Source organism: Musa acuminata, unplaced genomic scaffold (genome assembly GCF_036884655.1).
Source record: "Musa acuminata AAA Group cultivar baxijiao unplaced genomic scaffold, Cavendish_Baxijiao_AAA HiC_scaffold_42, whole genome shotgun sequence".
NCBI lineage: Eukaryota > Viridiplantae > Streptophyta > Magnoliopsida > Zingiberales > Musaceae > Musa > Musa acuminata.
In genome coordinates, this window is record NW_027020324.1 from 459,086 (window position 1) to 480,947 (window position 21,862).

Genomic DNA, 21,862 nt, shown 5'->3' on the forward strand with positions numbered 1-21,862 from the left:
ATTAGCCTCTAGATGCGAGCCACGTCAAGGTGCGTATCCTAACTCGGGTTCTCATGCACCACCGAACTCCCACCAACCCCGCCCCCCTCTCCGATACTACGAGAGCACCGCCACCAACCCCTTCCGAAGCGGTGCGCTGCTCCGCCCGAATTCATCTGACCCCGACCCCAACTGGCGTGGCAGGAGACTATTCGTTATTCTCTGTGGGGTCCGCGTGGGATGTGGTTGGTTGGTGAATCGAGTGGTGACGAGCGACCAGCGATCGCGAGGAAGGCGCGCAGGAAGTCTGCATGCTGCCGACTCACCTAACCCAACTCAGTTTGGTGGTGGGAAGGAACCTTGAATTCTCTTACATTTTTCACATATATATATATATATATATATATATATATATATCATCTCTTACAAATTGGATGGGGCTTGGAATTGCCATTTGCACTTCAAAACTCATCACTTTATAAATATATCATCACAAGAAATTTCCATGATCATGGCTGGGTTGTGAATTAACAGTCTCTAATTGATCCACCAACATCAGTGCCAGATGGCTTGAATCTACTGATATCACATCCTTTGCCAATAATTTCTCATGCGCAGCGAATGGGGCGGGTTAGTTGTGGCCAGCATGCATGCACATGTTAAACATGGCCGCTATATGACAAATTAGCCAGTTGAAGTATGACCACACGAATCATATGGCACGTCGTCACACGTGAGGATGGATTGAGAATTACCCATCGGTGCATAAAATGGTGTCACACATGAGATTATGGATTAGTCATTGCCCCATGGTGGTCACTTGACTTCATTTGCTTTGCTTGGATAAGTAGTACAAGAGGATTCCCCTGCAACAACTCAATACACGTTTTTTGCGTGTATATTTTGTCCCTTCCTATAGCATGCTTCGCTTCAAGGAGTATATATAGTGTTTATAAATACAGATATTTTGTCCATTCCTGTAGCATGTTTCCACTGATCTCTAATTCTAACTTATGCTGTAATCAGTTTAAATGTTAAACCCAAACGACATTTTAACTATAAAATATATTGAAAGAAAGAATCATCCAAAATGTCCTTTGGGTTTAACATTTAAAACTGCAAATCCTTGGTTTTAATAGATCTAAGCACCATATATAGCTGGGAAAAATCAGCCCGAAACTTTCACGATCGACATCAGGTTATACCATACATAGCACACTTGCAAGAGAACCACATCAACCCTGAAAACTTTCAGAGGCGGGACACCCCAGCTATGCAGCTTAACTCAAAATGGGCAGCAAAAAGTCATACTTGATCAAGGAACAATATCCAAAGTTGAAATGGTTCAATTTTGGTCGCTTGTTAGATTAGTAGAAGATGCAAATAGGACAGCCAGTCTTAAAAACTAAGTAGCCCCAACATTATTGATGAGCAATAGAACAACAATGCCAAGTGTGATTATGACTACCATTTCGGGATTTTTTTTTTTTTGCACATCCAGTTCCAGTATGTACTGTTGCAAGCATCTCTAACGATGCAGCATCTGAACAAACATCAGGAACGAAGCAAAGTGTAGCAGTTTGGAAGCAACAAACATCTCAATCTAACCAGATGCCCCTGCAGATTCAGTGGCTTCAGCTTCCTTCTGAGTTTCCAGGGCCGTGACACGCCTGTTTAGAGCTTCGTAACGTTCATCAAGAGTTCCATAGATTCCATTCACCTGGTAAAAGCAAGCATCCACACTCAGTGCTAAAATAAATAATTTATTAGGCCATCTAAAGAACAAGGCAAAATTGAGAATGCACTGAACCAAAAGCTTCCAAACATTGATGCCACATTAGCATTTTCATACTATAGCAATTGAAACTAATTTGATACCCAAAAGAGAATAGCAGAATCTGTACGAGAGACCCGGTAAGACATTTAGAATTTCTATCAAATCATATAACAATATTCATGGAAAGAATGAACTGTATAGTAGATTATTTAACATTATTGAATATTCATATACAAAACACCAGCAGCTGTAGAAACCACCATTAGAATTCCTGTACAGGTTTAGAAAACTCGAGATAATCCCAAACATCTATAAATAAGGATCAACACCAGTAACTGAAAACGTCTCTTAAGGTAATCCATTCTCATCAATCATCAACCAGCCTATCCTTAAATGAGAAAGGTACAAAAAGAACAAGGTTTCATCCTTCTATCTTCAGAGAAGGGCTTCAACTTGCACTTAAATTGTTCTTAGAGCCTAAAAGATTTAATTGAGCTATACTTGCCTCATCCAACTTAGGGATCTCTCCAAAATATTTTGAGAAACTCCGAGCCTTATTTGCTGCTTCATCTGTTCTCCACCTCCTCCCTCACACTATTTCATTCAAGTGAGTTTCCTAAGCTTGCTTTTCATCCAACATCCTTTTTGGTGAGCCATTAATAAATGAATCCTCCTAAAAGACAAAAATAATAGACTACCTCGAGGAGGTGGAGGAACCTACAAGCGGATGCAGACCATTTTGCTAAACCATTACATATATTGCCTTCTTCTTGATCTTTGTGTTTGTTCTTTTACCTGTGCTCTTATTGGGCTTTTGGAAATTTTGTTATCCACACATTATTTTCAGTAAGCTTAGTGCCTAAATGATTCAACAAGAACTTTAGATATTCAAAACAAGATTTAACATCATATTACCTTAAAAACTCTTGTTGCTGTCTTGGATGCCCTGGTGAAAGTACAAAGAAAATGGGCGATTTAGTTACAATTTTTATAGAGTGTGTTTTAGGATTATGTACATAAATATATTGGTCACCAAACCATCTATTTATTTTAAATACGTTCAAACCAAGAATGAAGTGTACAAAAGGATGATGTGGTTGGTAGGGCTAAGAATGCTCTGAAATATAACAGGTATAAGGATGCATAATAACAAATGGAGACTACAGCGCTAAGTAGAAGGCAAAATATCAATATCGTACACATCATATCAGATTTTTCTATTAACCCGATTTTATGATTCTGCTTATGTTATTTTTCATGCTCTAGGAGATATAGCACATAAAGACCTAGTGAAGATAAGTATATGGTGCTGGAACACTACATGTGTTGAACAAGATAGCATCAGATTCTGATGAATGAAGTGCTTGCTTAAGTGTTTTGTTAAATTCAATGCATCAAGGCTCTTTTGCTGCAGTCACTGCATTCATTGACTTAGCAACAATGGATGTTATATAATGGACAACTTTTGGATCTGAAAATCTGAAACTCACAGAAGATGCACAAACCATTTTGGATCATCCAGGCACTACATCATCTTCTAAAAGGAATTGGACTACTGACTCTCATATCCACCAGACTAACATAAACAGATTAGCTTTTCAATTTATTTTTCAGATGCATTTGTGTGATGCAACTTTTTAATGTCAAAAATATAGGTTGAGCTCATCATGAGCTTATAAGCCGTGCTCATCCAATCAAATATTTGTCTGTTGTCAAGGTCTGAAAAGAAAATCCACAAAGGACCATTTAGGGAATAAAACAAGGACACACAGGACAGTGCTATGGATATTTCTCATACGAGACCAAAGAAAATGTAATGTTCGTCATTTGATAATGATGGCTTTGATAATGCAGTGGTCAAGATGTAAGCAACAACACAAATGTCCATACGATTCATGAATTGCTTCCCAAAGTACCACTAATCCATCTAAAGCAATGCCTCCTGTTAGATTTCAACTTCATTCAACTTGAAGCACTATCATCTTTTAAAGATGGAAAAGAAGACAGGTGTGGCTTCATCTTCTAAAACATTTTGCTGCAGTAATTCTTCTAAGATCTTTTTGAGGAGTCATTATTTCTATGGAGCATTTGCAACTATACATAAATTTGTTTTTTATGTCATGAGAACTGAGATATCGATAATTCTGACAGCATTGAAGTAGTTTGATAGAATCAGGTAACTACATAACTCTGAATAAACAAATTTATTACATTCCCTTGAACAAACCTTTTCATTTAGTTCCTTTTTCAAAGGGACTATCTGCTAGAGTCTACAATGAGATAATAACAGGCATTCTTGCAGCACAATAAATGACAGAAAACAAACAATGAGAAAAATAATGAGTAGATCAGCCTTCTTAAATTTGATAAATGCAACAGAATGATATGCCTTCCCAAGCTTATTTTGAAATGCTTCTTACGGAATGTATCAATATACTTAAGATTTATAAGTCTTATCAACACAAAATACCAATATTGCATTTTATTAACCAATTTTTTTTATATGAAACAACAAACTACTGAAAAACTGTCTCAGAGAAAATTAGCCCTCCTAATTAACATACACAAAACAGAGAGTTCCTAACCATGAGCAGAATGTAACGATAAATTTACACCAAACTTCCAAGAAAAAAAAAGGAAAAACGTGTCCCTTTGACTTGAACACTTCTCAAAAAAATAAAAAATAAAACTAGCATGTAGCTGCATTGTTGAAGTTGACATGAGATTTCCCTATTTATAGAAACTCACATATTATATATAAGTAATTATACAGATAAGTACTACTAGACTAGAATCACCCTTGATTATCGCTTGGATAGAACTTCATTTTGAAGTAGTTCAGAGAAACAAAAATTTCCAATAAAATAACAAGGATGATACTGGAAATTTCATATTCAAAACAAGGGAACTCAAAAGGACTTTTGAAATAAGAAGAGTAATAAAAACTTCAGCCAATCTACTTACTGCAGCTCAACCAAAAAGATCCTGCATCAAAATAGAAATGTTCAAATTATAGAAGATTATTATAGTAAAGTTTTAACATAGGGCAAAAAGATCCTAGGAAACAAATTCCATTATGCAAGTCATGTCAAAAAGACATAACACACTCCCCCGCCCCCCGCCCCCCTCCCCATCAAGAAAAAAGAATTCTCTCTGAATTAAAATGTGAACAAGGTTCATCAATCAGCACCCAGTTTTTACATGTTCTAGAACTGATTTCCCAATCCTTTTCTCCTATTAATCATAACATGAATAACATAAATGTGGATACGACATCTTTGCCAATGTGATTCTAACAGTCCTACAAGCAATGTTTGACATCTCAAACATCTAGGTTAACCCTTTCAGCTATTACCTTACAGAAAACTATATAACCTAACGTACGGTGCAACAAAAGGAATCACCCTAGAAGGCACCCGATCGGTTCCCCCCTCACATTCAACTTCTCATTTCTTTCGAAATCAATCCTTTTCTCAGGCCAACCTTCCTTTGCGATTTGTCGATCAACGAGTAACGGGGTCGAAGAAAAGGTGCAGGATTCACAGATAATTAGTGGAAATGCAGAAAGACGGGATTTTTCTTCAAGAAATCCATCTACTCGCCACGTACAATCATCGAAAGCGAATATATGATTGCAAGCTAAAAGAAATAAACTAGAGGCGAGGACAAAGGGAGAGGACAACCTGTTGGGCGATGGCGTCATGGGAGAGCATGTAGTCCCTGTAGAGGAGATAGAAGCCGGCAATGGACGCTGTGGCGGCTCCGGCAAAGAAGGATGCCAACCTCACCCGGAAGAGGAACCCCATCTCTCTCTTCCCCCTCCTATGATGCCTTCTTCGATCCCCTTGCCTTCCCGGCTTTTATAGCCGCCCCAACAGCGACGGCCAGGTGTTTGCGTTTTGGTCGGGTAAAGATGGGGGGAGGAGGAATACAGACAAGTGTTCCAAGAATTTGGATCATTATTATTTTTTATCTAAGCTCAATATTTTTTTTATCCAAATAGAAAATAAACTATTAAATCAAAACACGATAAGAGAAGTTTTCCTTTTTTTTCACAAATATATAGTGCTAGATTTCCTGACCTGGTTTGCAACCTTGTTGGTGGGAATTTTCTGTTCTTTTTTTTTTTGGTTGTTTTCCAAGAACGACTTTTGATCCTACGATTTGCTATGATGATCTGATAAAATTTATCTTAGGATGATCTGAAAATAATCTACTCAGAAAGGGGATTCTTATAGTTACGAGCCTCCACTATATTAAGAGCAGCATGACCTTCAATGCCTATTCCAAACTTCCTGTACGGTAATGAATTCATTAGTTTTCGCTTGGTTTCCCTCACAAGAACATTCTACCTGCAAAATCACAAATGAAAAATATAATGCCTTGAGGTTTTCCCATCTAACCAAAATATGACATCTCATGCGATCCTTTGGGCCTCTAAGATTCCACGTATAACAAATATAAGCAATAGTGTTCTTAGGAGACACCAGATGTCTTTTGCTCAGACTGATCAAGTTTGCCTTCATTTACAGAATCCAAAGGCTATATTTGCTTCATTCCTGACACCAGATCAATGAGAATATACTCGAACATAATAAATAAATACCTGCGACATCGAATATAAATGGCAACAAGGGATTCACGAAACGCCCCTTTGAGCAACCATGGCTAGTGCTCATCTCATCATCTCTCTATATGGCCGAAGTTGTAGACATGACGCGCGTCTGATAAAAACTTGTCCCCTCTTACTTGAAAAGTCTTAACTTATTTTGACTCGATCAAGTCGAGACGAGTATACAAAGCATTCAAAGCTGATGCACCTCTGCTAGTTTCCCAACCCCAATTTACCATCCAAATATCTGAGCCCGTCCCAAAGGAAATTGTAATAGGCATCTGGGTATTTGAACCAGGAACAAAGACTATCAAACTAATCATCAAATCAAGTCAAGTAGATGCATTAAAATTTGCACAGTTGCAAAGAATTCTTGTTCTTTTTTTTTCACTTTCAATTTGAAACATGAACTCAAGTACAAGTTGGCAGAGAAGAAAAAATTCACACAAAGGAAAAGCCCCTGGTTATGGTTCAACATAAAAACCTGGGAAAAGATGATCAGAGAGCTTTATCCTGAAATAAATTCCAAACTTTGTTTGGCTGCAATTTCCATCCAAGTAATTGGGTTGCAAGTTTCAACTGGTAACACCTGCCATTAAATAAACCAAACATGTTGGTATTAGTCATGAGTTAAGAGTGGTGCAAAATATGTTTACCACCACCAGAATAATATGACGTGAAAATGATTGGATATGCATGTTAGATCTCAAAATGTATAACCACCAAATAACTGATAGAAACCATAACAACCCAAACTGCAGCTTCTAATCATTCATTTATCAATAATTCAAACCACTATGTAACAGAACCTCTGCATAGAGATTGCCCTTGTACATTGATCAAAACACAAGTTACAGGCAACACTTTGAACAAGTGATAAGTTTTGCCAACTAGTTTGTACTTCAATTAGGTGATATTATCTTGGACCAATTGCCTGCCATATTAGATAGAAAATATGCAATAAATTTCAAAGATATCCTGTTTGAGAAAAAGTGCAAAAAGACTTTTCAAATGTTGTTTATTAGAGTTTATTAACAATATGTTTCAAATGTTGGTGTTTGTTTCACTTTATCTACTATCTACCTTACCGGTTGAGTTAGGAGCATTTGGTTATATATTTCATCAAACTATAGTTGACTAGTGTCGCTACTGAGATTTGGTACACCTAGAAGTTTTGAATTTGATGATTGCATATTTTGCTATTGCAAGGTTTCCTTGAGCAGTTTTGGAGCAAAGATTTTAATTCAATTCATTGATGTTTAGTTTAAATGAATATGTGAGACTTTGATATAGGACACAAAAGTATTACTGACCAAGATGCAAATGATCTGCTATGGCAAGTGAGAAAGTCATGGTCCCAGCCATAGAATGTATCCTAATAATTCTTATGGCAAGTTAATTTAATATGGGAATATGATATCTAAAGTGAATGTAATAAATTTCCTACCTTTAACATGAATCAAAATAAATCTGTCTTAATCAATCACATATACCTTGAGAAATTACATTACATCATGCTAATCCTCAACCTATTTCATCTAAGGGTTCTGTTAAACCATACATTAATACACAAGACCAGTATGTTCTCAGCATAGTAGAATGGTATGTATTATCTACTTGAATCAAATTTATGCTCTGCAAATACCGGTGTTGATGTATCTACTGTTAAGCCATATGCATCTGTAAGCCCTAACATTTAACAATATAATTTTCTATAATTTCTCAGATAGAATATATGTTAGCAAAATGAACCACTCAATTCCATAAAAAACTATTAAAGTTCTTCTAACCTTTCTTCCCATTTTTCTATTGAGTACTATCTTTAACTAAGCCTAGTAGAAACATAGATATAGTTCTATGGAAAGAGAAAGCTTGGAACTGAAAGAAACCAAAATAAAACATAAGCATTAAATTCCAAGTTATCAAAGTGTACGAAAATATAAGAAAAAATACTAAAATAGGTCAGTAGTATCTTCATATAGTAGGAAAATGTCTCACTTCTATCGTGAACATTTCACAGGATGCACATTTGGACATACATAATGTACAAGACATTTATTTGACAAGTCCAAATTATGCAAACTTAAATGCCTGAAAACAGGCATCAAATATATCTTACATTATATGTGTTTAAATGCCAGTTGGAGACTTGAGTATAATGTGCATAAACAAAAATTCGGTCCAGGTATCAAGAGACAGTAATGCAGATTAGTTTCTCACAGCAGTGGTAGCAATTCCTGTTGCAGATCAATTTATCTTCAATTCTGGACCATGATGGCACATGTTGATGTCTAGCATATTAATATGCTAAACAGAGAGATGGGCTAACTGGCATATGAAATCACAGTTTTGATAGTATTGTGTCCTTTTCTGACAAAAGAAAGAAATATTTGATATAGATTAAACCTTATATCATTTATTATAGTTTGGATGTCGTCTGGATTCTTTGGCTAAATGTTGCCATGTAAATGAACACAACCCTCGACCATTCAGGTACTCTTTCCAGAACTATCCATCTAAATGTTAATCCTTGGTAGCATGAGCATAATTGGATGACTTGAAAATAAATCATGCCACCCACCTCATCCATGTCATGCAATTCTCATGTATGCCATCAAGGTATACATAGTTTCATGCTCATATCACAAAGAATTACCAAGATATGTGTGTTCCGGTTGATCCTTCTTCACATGTTGACAAGTATTGATGGCTAAATATGTACCAGATGCATCCACAGCTGGTGCAACCACAAAAATGAAGAAGGGAAGAAGAAGAGATACCAGAGCAGAGGAACCAGAGTACTTCTCTGTGCTGCTCAGCTGCACAGCATTGTGATCTCCAGGCACAGAGCATAGCAAAATGAGTGTGAAAAGAGAGAGGAATCTTTATTGTGCCCTTGCATCCTGCATCCAATCCTCGAAGACTGTAGATCTTGCAACCTACTTAATTGAAAGAAAACCACTTCCTAATGTTCAAAGGTGGCTGACCTACCCGACTTGTGATGGAACACAGCAATGGCCTCACAGGTTAGTGAGTCCATGTGGCAGGAAAAGTAGTCAAAACTCAAATAAATAGAAATAAGAGAAAATATGACAAAACATGTTTGCCAAATTAAGAAATATGCACAAACAGATGGATTTTGATCTTTGAAACTTTATGTTATATCTCAATTCTATATACTATTTTATATTATTAATAAATGCATCTCTGTCCTTGAAATTTTGCCAAGTTGGATACACAGATATGTATCTGAATCTTATTCCCATATCCATGTCCAGGTAATGATGGTGCCATGCCCCAGAAATGCAACCAGGAGACTATATTGGCACCTGACCATCACATCATGATCAGGGGTAGGCACACACTTGGTGGATCAACAGCAATCCCAAGGGACATTCTGGGCCTGATGTATGACCCTAGGGAGTTTCTTTCTTGTCTAATCTTGTCTTTGTTGAAATTGCATTGAGACAATAACTGTGCTTTTGCACCAATATGGCTCACTGCTAATGGGAAAGGAAATGAAATGGATCATTATGATGATTTATAATTTGGAGAAGAGAACGACTAATCCATATATCGTTAGTCAATGATTTAAAAAGCGCTAAGCACCAAGGTCCCAAAACGCCCGAGGCGCTAGGCACTCACTCAAGCGAAGCGAGACGCTCTAAAATATTAAAATATAAAAAATATATAATATAATTAATAAATATAATTATTTAAATAAAAATATGAAATTAAATTAAAAACAAAGATTAGCAGTGTTAAAATCTAAATAGTATATTATTAATCTAATAAATAAATATTATTTGAACAATAATTAATAATCTACTATTAATATTATATTTACTGTTAACAGTAGGGAAGAGTAGAGACCGAAGAAGTCGCGGTGAGAAGCTGAGTCGTAAGTAGCAGACAGCAACGGAAGTTGTGAAGTCGCGAACAACATGAGGTAGCAGACAGTAGTAAGCAGTGGGCAACGGCAGCGGACAGCAACGACAGACAGCGGATAACAGCAGAAGCTGAGGAGACTCGATCGACGATAGAGGAAGACTCGAAGGTAGTGGGACAAACCGTTGACGGAGGAGGTAGAGGGGGAAATCGTTGGCAGCAAACACAAAGGAAGAAATCATTGGCGACGGAAACAGAGAGAAGCGTGTGTAGGGTTGGGAATTGGGGTCGCGTGCTGATATAACTGCGTTCGTTAGTTGGTTCAATCGAACCAACTAATGCAAATTTAAGCGATTCAATCGCCTTATATCAACCGGGCAATCGCCGGAGCGCCCGGCGCCTGGGCTCGGGCGAGCACCCAAGTAATGCTTCATTGAAGTGCGCCACCTGACTCTTAAACGAGGCGCTCGGGCGAGATGAGGCCCGAGCGCCTTTTTAAATCACTGTTGCTAGTTGCTTTGTTTGTCTATCTAAACTAAACAAGTGTAAAGATTTTCTCACTAAATTGAATTTATATATCATACACAACTTCAAAGAATATAAATAATTCCAACTATAGATACTAACTTATGAACCAAAAGATTTAAGTATGGACTTACTATCTCCTTGAAATCAAGCCAGCTCCAGTTGACCTGGCAAAGTACAAGTAGCCATGCTAATTAAACTTATCTAGATTGAAAATCAGAAAATTGCATGATCTATGGTCTTGCATATATACATATATACATATATAATCAAACAATTCAAATAATACCTCCCTTGCTGCTTCCCTCCAAAACTATGTCTTCCATTACTTGGTCCTTTGCATTGCGAAGAGGACAAACCTGTTTTATCAAGGTTTGCTGTACTTCCAACACTAAAGTTGAAAGAGGAATGGCCAGTTTGGAATTCAGATGGGAAACCATTAGCTTCTTGGACATTCTTTAATTTACTTGAAATTGTGACATCTGATAGCCCCTGAATAATGTTAACTCTGATACCATTTGGTTGTTGGTTCTGTTTTGTCAAAAGCTGGGAGCAGCTGTTACTTGAATCTCCAATATCAGTAACAGCAGCACCAACTGCAGAAGGCATGGTGTTTGCAACCTTTGATTCAATTGATTGTGCCATTTTCTGGCGACTGATTTGAGCAACAGGAGTGACAGCAACTGAATGCAATAATGATGTGTAAGGAGCAGAAGATGCAGAAGCAGCAGCAACTTTGGCAACAGCAGCAGTTGCAGATATAATTTGTTGTGCTCCCTCGCGAAGGTGAATAAAGTCCCCTTCAATAACAAATAACTGGAACCACAAACTTAGAATTTTACTAACATAACAGTTCAAGTTAACATTAGATAGCTCAAATGTTGACGGCAAAAACCTACTTCAGGATAATGTGAAATAAAATCATCAAGCCTTCCATGGTACTTCTTGTAATGGTGCCAGCGAAGGGGTGCAAGCATTTTCCCAAGCCTATTTGGTAGCTAAAACATACATAACATACAAACTTAATACGAATTACGAAAGATATTATAACAATCAGTAAATTTGCTATACTGTTTTGATGCTAAATAGTTATACTCACTGTTGTACTGATTCTGATTCTACCATCTGATCCGGCAGGAACAGCACGGACAATGCAAGCCAAAAGTGATCTTTCATCTAAAAGATTGGGTTCCACTAGTGGTTTACCAGGCATCAAAATACTTGAATCAGGTGCAGCCGATACAGCAGATTCTTCAGTACCATTTAAACTGATAGAGGAGCTACTTTGACTGGCAGATAACATGATGCCAGAAGTTAGACGTTGTTCAGATTCGAACACCTGATCTTGTGATTGGTTCCCTGCAGTTATACTGGCCTCAACCTGCATAAACAAAGAATCAACAATACTACAAGAACCTCTACATGCTTGTAGACTGATCCATTAGCCTTTTCAACCAGCATATTGGTGTTCATTGAGATCTAAACTGGCAGCTTTCATTCTTTAATTTTTAACATTTATGAATGGCATAAAAGGGGTACATACCCCAGGTTCATTCTTCTTTTCTGGTGGGTAGAATTCTCTTGCTGAATCCAAGTGAGAAGGTGCATCTACGGTCCCTTGTGGTTGTTGGGTAAATGTGTTCTGTTTACCATCAATGAAAAGTTAGCATAAGCAATAAGTGTTACCTAAGAGACATCAGAGTAACAATCCATGATCCAGATAAAAGCAGTCTCTTATTAGCAACCTGAGGTTTTTCCCTTGAATCATTGCCTGGAGGGCCAGACATCTGTTGCTGGTCTGTGTGGCTGTTAAGTTGGTCAGGATGGACCATCTGTATTTCACCAAGCAGATTGGAGCTAGAATGGGTATCTGGTCTTAAAATATCTTGCTCTGTTTGGGATGTCACGAACTTGCTCTGATTAGGTATCTGTGAGATGTCTGATGCAGTCTAAAAGAGAAAAGAAATACAAATTAATGCTGAAAGTGGCATTGTAAAAACAAACACAAGGCTTTGAAATTCTGTGCTACCAGCACCTGATGATTTTGCCAAAGTTGGTGAGGTGGAACCATAGGCATTGATTGAAAATGACCCATGTGAGACTGAGGAATAGGAGAATTGGTGGATGCTACAGACTGTGGATCCATTACATAACTATGCATTGCAGACATTTGGCCAGGAGGAATTAAGGCATTCATACTAATTATGGAAGAAGGCACAACTGAAACACTGGGGAGAGGATCAGTCTGAAAAAAAAAAGAAAAAGAAACTTAACATCAAAAGGAGAATACTCTTTAATTATAAATGATATCAGGCAAATATTTTAATTTTAATTTTCTTTGTGCACTAAAATAAACCAGAATAAATAATGCAGCCTCATAATGTATATACTAATTTTTAGTTGAATAGCATTTACATTGATCTAGCTTACATTTATTTGGCATAGAATTTGACGATACCGGTGTTTGAAGCCGTATAATTACTGTGAACAACAGATCCATGAGTGCAGTAACGAGGAGTTGTCAGGACTATTAGACAACTTCTGGTCCATTGGCACAGACCAAACAAGTGTTCCCACAACCCAAGACAACATGTGACCACAGGAAAGCCAGTAATCCATTGCTATTGAGAAAAAAAAAAAGATGCAAAATAGTTTTGAATCGAGTGTGTAATGCATACACTCAATTGTTATGAAATTTTCAAAGATCAGGAATCTTATTCCTAATTTTTTAGTTTGTTTCCCTTTTCTCACATAGCTTTTCCCTCTCATTTTTTTCCTTTTCTTGTGTGCAGGACGGAGGGTGGCTCTCAAGTGGATTACAACGTAGAAGCTAGAAGCAACTGATTTATATCTTGTTCATATTTAGTTGGTTTGTATCTACAAAAAATGGATAGCATCTATGATTGAATTCCCAATTTTTGTTATCCAGATCATGTGCCACCACACTCTGAGATGCTGCAATACCAAGAACCAGAAAACAGAACCCAGATCATAGTATCAAGAGATAAATGGTAATATGGTTACATATGCCAAAAGTAATACCCAATTAATGACTCTTGCTCATTTTTATTATTTTTATAATTTATTTTAAGACTTCTAGTCACAACCCGAGCCTGATGGGCTAACTGATCTATCAATTTCATTGAACCCAAACTACTAACAAAAATATTTAAGCTAAAGTTGACAGTAGTACACCCATCAGACCCTTATGAGTCAATCTTAGTCTTGCCCAATCGGGGTGCTACAATCTCCCCTACTTAAGGGCTTGACATCCTTATCAAAGCCCAGCATAGCCCAGATCAAACCTAGTATTGTGCATGTGAGTTATAATAGTCGAGGAGTTATAATCTCCTCATTTAAGGGCTTGACATCCTCGTCATAGCCCAATGGTGGCTACACGCCGTGACGAGTCCTCTGACTCCATCCACGAGTAGCTACTATACCCTAATACTAGGTCGGCTCTGATACCATTAGTCACGACCCGGGCCTGATGAGCTCATTGGTCTGTCAATTTCGTTGAACCCAAACCATTGACCAAAATGTTTAAGTTAAATTGGACAGTAGTATACCTATCAAACCTTTATAAGCCAATCTTAGTCTTGCAATTCTTGCCCAATTGGAGTGTTATAATCTCTCCCACTTAAGAGCTTGACATCCTCGTCAAGACCCAATATAGTCTAATCAAACCCTAGCATAGTGCATGTGAATCATAACAATCAAGGTGTTACACTTCTAATCAAGGTTAGTACTTAGTATAATATTTTCGAAATGAAAAGAACCACCTTATGTGGTAGTACAGTAGCATCTTTTCATTGGTTTTACTGCAAACCAGTTATGTACACAACCTTAAAGGCAAATAGGCACAGAGCACCTTAATCATTGTATTAAATTTTATAACATGCCATGCATGATGAGTACATGCCACACATGATCATAGAATGGTGTTTTAGATACAAAAAGGAAAAAGAAAAAAGAAAAAGATTCAAAGATACAGCAAGTTACTGAATCTACCAACTTCAGTTAGTGACACAAATATATACTGGCTTGACCTCTGTACCATGTAAATCAAGGAATAATTTAGGAAGCACACACTAAATAGCACAAAGTTTACAAGACACACCAGCCAAATTGCATGAGCATTTCTCCTAATAGCACATATCTATAAGTATGCCATATATATGGTTATCTAAACTGTAAGTTGATAAACAGATGCTAACTAATCAATTTTATAGACTTGAATTTACTAAGACATCAAGATTTAGAACTACCAATTAGTGCAACATTAACCTTTTCCACATATTCCTATAAGACGATACTAGAATGTAGCATGTATCATAAACCCACAAAAGAATTTTCCAAAAATGATTACACTAATGCATCTATATACAAGAAATAAATGAGGTGAGCAAAGCTGGAGTAGTGACATGAGAAGATGTAGAACAAGACTAAAGAGAACTTCAATAGAAACAGTATGAAGAGAATCAATGACTCTTTTCAACTAGATGTTGCTCGCAAGATCACTCAAGGGAGGAGGTGATGTCCATGACACATTAATTGATGGGACCTTGTGACTTATCACTGCATCTACATGCAAAACTAGTTCTACAATTTCCTCGGAAAGGCATACTATCTACAAAAAGAAGGCCACTATATATCTGGAATGCTATCACAGACAATGACAATAATGTTAAGTATCATTTTTCACATATAAATATCAAACAACTACTTTGAATAATCAACACAGTAAAGAATTTTTATTCATTGATTGCCATCAAATAAAAGAAACAACAGGTTAATTGCAAGGTTGCATATCAGGAGGTGAGATTGTTGATGATTAAGCTCTGGTATGAATGGATAAGTTAAAGAGCTTTAATGTTTCATCCTACCTTAGTAGAAGAATTGGAAGCCGAAACATGAGGCATGGTCCTATCTACACTTCCATTAGATGTGAATCCCAAGTGAGTATCTGATTTTCCATCATCTTTTACATTGATCTGGTTTCCATCATATGAAGATGAATCCACTGAGTTCTCATGAGTAACTTGCAAACCATCTATATACATTCTATTATTTCCCCTTGCCTCAGCCAACTCTAGCTGAAGCTGCTGGATAGCTTGCATATGATAGTGCTCCATTTCGACAAACTAGAAAAAGAAGTCAAATAACAGAAAGGGAATGAGGCCAAATTAAAATATTATCATAGCAAAACATAATAACCAATTTAAAAAATATTGTGATGAACAAACAAATGATATGTAGATTCCTGTAGCACAAAAGAAAACGCAATTGCAATCCAACCTGCCGTTGAGAACCTATCCAATATTGGTTAAACTGCTCAGTACGTTCTCGTAGCTCAGCTTGTAACGACTGGTTAGTAGAAGACTGCAAAGCATCCATTTCTTGAACACGTGCGATCCAAGCTTGCGCCTCCCTTAACTGTTCATCCTTGAAAAGGATAGTTTCTTGTACGACTCTATGCTGAATGGAAGAATTTGTTATAGTTCATTTCTAAATTGTTATAAATTGATGAAACTAAATGATAAGTTGTATTTCAGGAGATAAATTAACAGATAAACATTATAAAAATGTATAAAGTTAACACAGAATAACTAAAAAGTAATACATAATTACTAGCAAATATGAACTCACAATTACTAAAAATTAAGGACACACACAGTTTAGATAATAATTTAAATAATAAAAAGGTTCAAGATAATTATACAAGCTTAATCCATGGTAGTCAGATCACCACAGACAATCCGCTTGATTGGCACTCAATTTCTTGAGTTATTACAACTCTTAATAGCAAATCAGAACCTCCACATTTTCCTAGTACTATAGTATATAGATTCATCTAACACATTTAGGCATCATTTCAAGTGCCTCTTAAATTGGAGACACAATGAACTCCACAGAAGTGTTACATGGATAATAGTGTCAAACCCCACAAGATGTCACAAAAGTATCCACGTATCCATTGGTTGGACACTAATTGACTCCTAAGTTATGTTAGTCTAATGTTAAATAACAACGACTATACAAGAAGTGAATCTTTTTATGTTTCCAAAGCTACTTATAACATAAAATCTAATACTCATGTTCTCATAAAACAACATGCATCATATTATTATTTTTTATTATTTTCCTTGTATGTATCCTCATGTCTCCATTTTGTATGTTTGCCAAACCGGACAGTTGGATTCATGTCCATATTATATTCTCTTCTCTGGGTCCATATAATACTGCTCCATAAAATCAAAACAGTTGACAAGTGATACACACTTTCACTGTTTTTATCTGCCCCTATAAGATAACTTAAGGTCAATGCCCCAGGAACATAGGGGCAAACCAATCCTCATCAAGTAAAGCTGATTTAGAAACTTCATTCCAGATGATCCATTTTTACAAATTAGATCAAGTAAAGCCAATTGTCTTCCACACCAACATGTGATATGGATACCTAATGTATAAGGAAACCATCTGAAAGCCATTTGCACAATCACATTTGAATTTAGATGTTTCCTAACTTCTTCAAAGCTAACCGATACTAGTAGTCAGTCCTAATCAAAATTCAACAAGTGTAGCGTATATGGTACAATAAGCATATACATGAATAAACAATTCGAATTAACAAAATAGATCCTTGCAACAACCACCACAAAAAGAATGAGTAGTACCAACTACCAAGTAAATAATGCTTGAAGGGTCCCATTGAGATGTTGAAACCGCAAATATCACTTCATTAGGTTTCAATTTATGAAATAGAAGGTACATTTTAGCTCAAGAATATGAATTTATATAAAGTAGGAAAAAGAATTGTCACATCAACCTGCTCCTGCAATGCAAGAAACTGAAACTAATGCTTAAATGGTGTCATTGAAACGTTAGCAATCAAAATATTACTTCATTAGGTTAGGTCTAAATTCCATGTGATAGAGGATGGACTCAGAATCATAGTACATTTAAAAAATGTAGGGAAAAAAGAAAACATGTGATCAACCTGTTCTTGCAGTGCAAAAAATTGATTCTCTTTCTCTTGAATATGCTCTTGGAGATCACGTATTTGGTTCAGAAGTTGTGCTCTTTCTGCTTCCGATTTATCCCGCTCCCTTCTGCATAAGATAGTAAGTTCAAGACTCTGGTAGGAGTTTTATCAAACCAGGATGCAGAAGGTTAATTCTATATGCAAAAGATTATTCATTCAATAAACAATTAATCACTGCATGAGAACCACAATAAGTAGTTTCCTAATAACTAGGAACTGCAAGTCTGCAACTAAAGGATCTTAGAATAAAGAGACATACCTGATCACCTAAATAATTGCATGATGATAAAAGTAAAAAAATTAATTATGGCACTGAAGGGAATAGTAGCTGAATGTTTAACTGACCATACTTGATGTATGTTAGCAACTCATCACCAAGAGAAACAGCATCTCAGAACATTTATGCATACAGAACAGCCCAAGCATGGGCTAGAATGGAAGATAGATTAAGGGTTCTGACTATAAGATCAGAGTAAAAAAATCACAGAATATAACACATTTAATGAGGCATAATAATTATTGATTTTTATGAGGAAACTCAAATACCTGAAAGCTACTAGCTCCTTGTTTTGTTCTCTGAGAAGGTCCTCTTTTGCCCATGCCTAAATAAAAGCAAAGGCATAAAACAAATCCTCGAAACAAAACTCAAGCTTGCCACTCGAGAAAATCAAAAAGAGGAGAAAGAGAGAGAGAGATAGAGAGAGAGAGCCAAAACAAACTTCTTCAGTGTCAATTTTCATAGCATGTAGCTCTCTATCCTTCTCTTCTAGTTTCATCTCCAATTCAAGTATGTGTTGCTCCCGTTCATGTAGTTGCTCCTGTTCAAGGAGTACAACTAACAGATAATAAGCACAACAGTTCACATAAATCAGTTCTAGGATCTTGGTGGAGTTATTACAAGAAGAAAGATACATAAGAATCGACAATGATCATTCAACACAAATCAGAACAAATTATTTGTTTATGCTTAGCATAAGATACAGAGGCAATTATATATAACTACTTGGATTTTAAAAATACTAACCAAGTTGTGTCGATAAAATTCATGCCATTTTGCACATATATGGGCCAAAACACTTGTACTTGGCAATTAAATTACAAGCATATTTCTCTGATATGCAACTAGAATGAAGTAAAATGAAGCATCAAGTTCCATAACAACTGAAAGCTTTTGTAGACTACCAATCAGATATACTGATATCATCTTAAACGCAGCTTTAACCTTTCAAGAATTCAAGAACAGCAAACAAATACTACAAAGACAATGAACTAAAGGTGGTATTAACAACAAAAGGGAAAAGAAAAGTACGATGGGACTCTGGAAGCATTTTAAAGCTAACATTCTCGTGAAGAAATAATTATTAAACTAAAAGGAATTAATGAACAGAAGCGGTCAATGGAGTAGATGCATATTCATCCTATGCAATGACAATAACTTAAGCTAGCTACGTGTAAGACATAGAGCATTTTACACCGAGATGGCATTTAAATTGTGGTCAATATATAAGACAAATAACAGATGATTCCCAAAGCCAAACAAATCATGAAAGAAACACCAAGAACCCAAATTGATCACGCATATATTTTATTGATATTGTCCGACAAAACCAAGCATGTGGGAACCTTTAGATTAGCATTGAAATCTATTTGCTCCTTTAGCTGTCCTTCAAAACTATTCTGCACCTCCAGGATATCTGATCTGGCAATCACCCTAGCTCGGAGCTCAATCTCCATTTGCTGAAGCCTTTCTCTCTGCCTCGTGATTTCTTGCAGCTTCTGCTGCAATATATCATCATTCAACTCACCAACACCTTCAGTAGTAACTGAACAAGGATCCACATCCAGCAGGCTTGTACCCTCCTGCACCTTTACACAACAAGTGTTACCCGAGAAAAAGATTAATCTTTTGCCCCCAAAAGCACCTTCTTCATAATATTCCCAAAAGCGCCTTCCCAAAAGATAGATTTACACCTATATTTTGCCTCCTAGACAACAGAATACCGGAGTATATACCTCATATATTGTTCTCTCGGCTGATTGGCCCGATTTAACACACACTTGTTTCTGCCGAACATAAAGATTTGAGTGCATATACAAACCGCAATACGTTTATCAAGAAATGAAGCGCATTTGACCTCACCTCGCCTCCACTGCTCCGGAAGGAGTGCTCGGTGACGGCACGCCACTCCTTTCTGGCTGCCTGAAAAGAGGGCACCGGAACGGCTCCGCCGAGGACGGCGGCGGCGTTCATGGGTTCTGACAGGACGGTGCTAGCCCCCCGGCAGGGCGATCGAGCTCAGCCCCGCCTCCGAGCGAGGAGCCCAGGCCGAGAAAAAAAAAAATAAGGGCTTCTGGCACCAAAAAAGAGGACGCTCGGCCTTCGAAGCAGGGATCGGGTGATAAGAGCGATCCTAGGGTTTTGAGATGGTTGGCCAAGCCCTAATTCTTGAAGATATCGAAGGCGAGTAGGATTCCAGGATGAACCGGAGGTGGATTGGAGAGGAGCCCGAACCCGATAGAGGTCGAGCGGAGAAACTAGACTGAGATTAAGGATTTGGTCGGAGGAAGCTAACGGAGGCTGGGGCGGGGAAGAGTGCGAAGAGAAGAGGAGAGGAAAGCGTCGGCCAATTTATAGGGGTCGGAATGGGGAGACGGGGAAGATTACGATGAGATCATGGGAGGCGAATGGTGCGGGTCGGATGACCGTCGGTGGGTTTGGTAACGACGCCGTCAACAGTACTATGAGTCCACACGGTGGTCAACGGATCCGATCCTTTCGTGTAGAGAACCGAGACTCCAATGGTACCGTAATAGACTTTTGGTCGAATCAAGTCCAAACCCACAGTACCCGATCCAATTATTGGGTCAAATTGGGTTGGGTTTCCCGAATTTGGATTTGGGTTGGGTCGGGAAATCCAAACCCAGAAATAATGGATCATAAGAACTCTTTTCTCAAACACAACGAAGTCAACCTTTGACATGAATTGGACTATCGTTTCCCACACAAAATATTTTTGGCTTCATGTGTACAGATGATCTATATATGACTTAATCCGATTCAATGTGACACATTGTTATAGCCTCGTGTACTTATCTACGTAGATTCCTAAAAATCCAACCCAAGTTTGCATTCGAACCTAATAACAATTAAACTTCAAACCAATCCTAATTTTTAGTCACTGCCATAAGAAATTAATTGAGCTGATGAGAAGCAAAAAACTAAATGTGGTCATAATTACTATGCAAAGCACAATAATACGCTGCACAGAGTTAAAATGTTGATTGAGGATTAGATGTTATATTCATTCCATGATAGGACCCTTAATGAGGAAATGATGTTTGATGTTAGTGCCAACTATGGGTTATATGCCATATCCATAACGTTTAATTTACACTAGTGGTAGGGTCTTACTAGTAAATAACACGATGATTTCATGGTTTTATTTTGCATCTCAAAAAATCAAATAAATAAATCATAATCATAAAAATTATTCTCATTTGAGATAGTGTGGCATGCTAGGGGAATTAACATATATATATAGCCTTCAGATTTGGTCAACAGTACTGAGTAAATAAATGATGAGAACAATAATGCAACACAAAAAATATATATATAATGAAAGTGAGAGGACGGATTGATCAAATAGGCAAGTTGTGCTTTTACAACCTTATCAAAAAATCAGAAGTTTTTTGGGATTTAACATGCATAATTCCAATGATTGCTTTGCTCATTCGAACGTATAAGATGATCTACTTTTTAAAGATTATCATATTTTACAAACTAATTTTGTCAGGAGACGAATCAGTCGTGTCCAACCAACCACCGATCCAGTTCAAAAATAAAGTTTTGACCCATGATTAGAAGAAAAAAAAAATCTTATTTGTTGAGCACTAAGAAAATATTTCTAGAATAAAAAAAAAATTAAAAATATTTTTTTATCTAACTCAAGTAAAGATTGCAAATTTGCTAGACTCCCTATGTCAAGTTTCAATTGGTTCAAAAAATATTGATCATATAACATCATTGCATTTCAAG

The 21,862-nt window shown here is 37.0% G+C and overlaps 1 protein-coding gene across 4 annotated transcripts; it reads right to left on the reverse strand.

Moving 5' to 3' along the window:
* Positions 1–1,377: 1,377 nt before the first annotated feature.
* LOC103970775 (uncharacterized) lies at positions 1,378–20,538 on the reverse strand. Of its 4 annotated transcripts, none has more exons than XM_065175510.1 (18): positions 19,967–20,538; positions 19,840–19,890; positions 19,450–19,692; positions 18,546–18,644; positions 18,373–18,428; positions 17,782–17,893; positions 16,080–16,259; positions 15,668–15,925; positions 12,817–13,026; positions 12,527–12,730; positions 12,325–12,423; positions 11,881–12,162; positions 11,681–11,779; positions 11,071–11,597; positions 10,916–10,948; positions 5,440–6,957; positions 2,672–2,702; positions 1,378–1,699 (listed from the first exon to the last, which is right to left on the reverse strand). In XM_065175510.1, coding segments are annotated over exons 1-16 (2,565 nt in total). In that variant the 5' UTR covers positions 20,078–20,538; the 3' UTR covers positions 1,378–1,699; positions 2,672–2,702; positions 5,440–6,956. The 4 variants fall into 4 exon arrangements, with proteins under 4 accessions (XP_065031582.1, XP_065031584.1, XP_065031585.1 ...); XM_065175512.1 differs by having other exon boundaries at positions 19,450–19,686; positions 19,967–20,519; XM_065175513.1 differs by lacking the exon at positions 19,840–19,890 and having other exon boundaries at positions 19,450–19,686; positions 19,967–20,520.
* Between the last annotated feature and the right edge of the window lie 1,324 nt (positions 20,539–21,862).

Excerpts from the sequence above, each read along its gene's own strand:
- LOC103970775 (XM_065175510.1), bottom strand. The coding sequence starts at position 20,077 with ATGAACGCCGCCGCCGTCCTCGGCGGAGCCGTTCCGGTGCCCTCTTTT. Across the intron at positions 18,645-19,449 it reads ATTTCAATGCTAATCTAAAG|GAGCAACTACATGAACGGGA; the intron begins GTTCCCACATGC and ends CTCCTTGAACAG. Across the intron at positions 12,731-12,816 it reads AACTTTGGCAAAATCATCAG|ACTGCATCAGACATCTCACA; the intron begins GTGCTGGTAGCA and ends TTTCTCTTTTAG.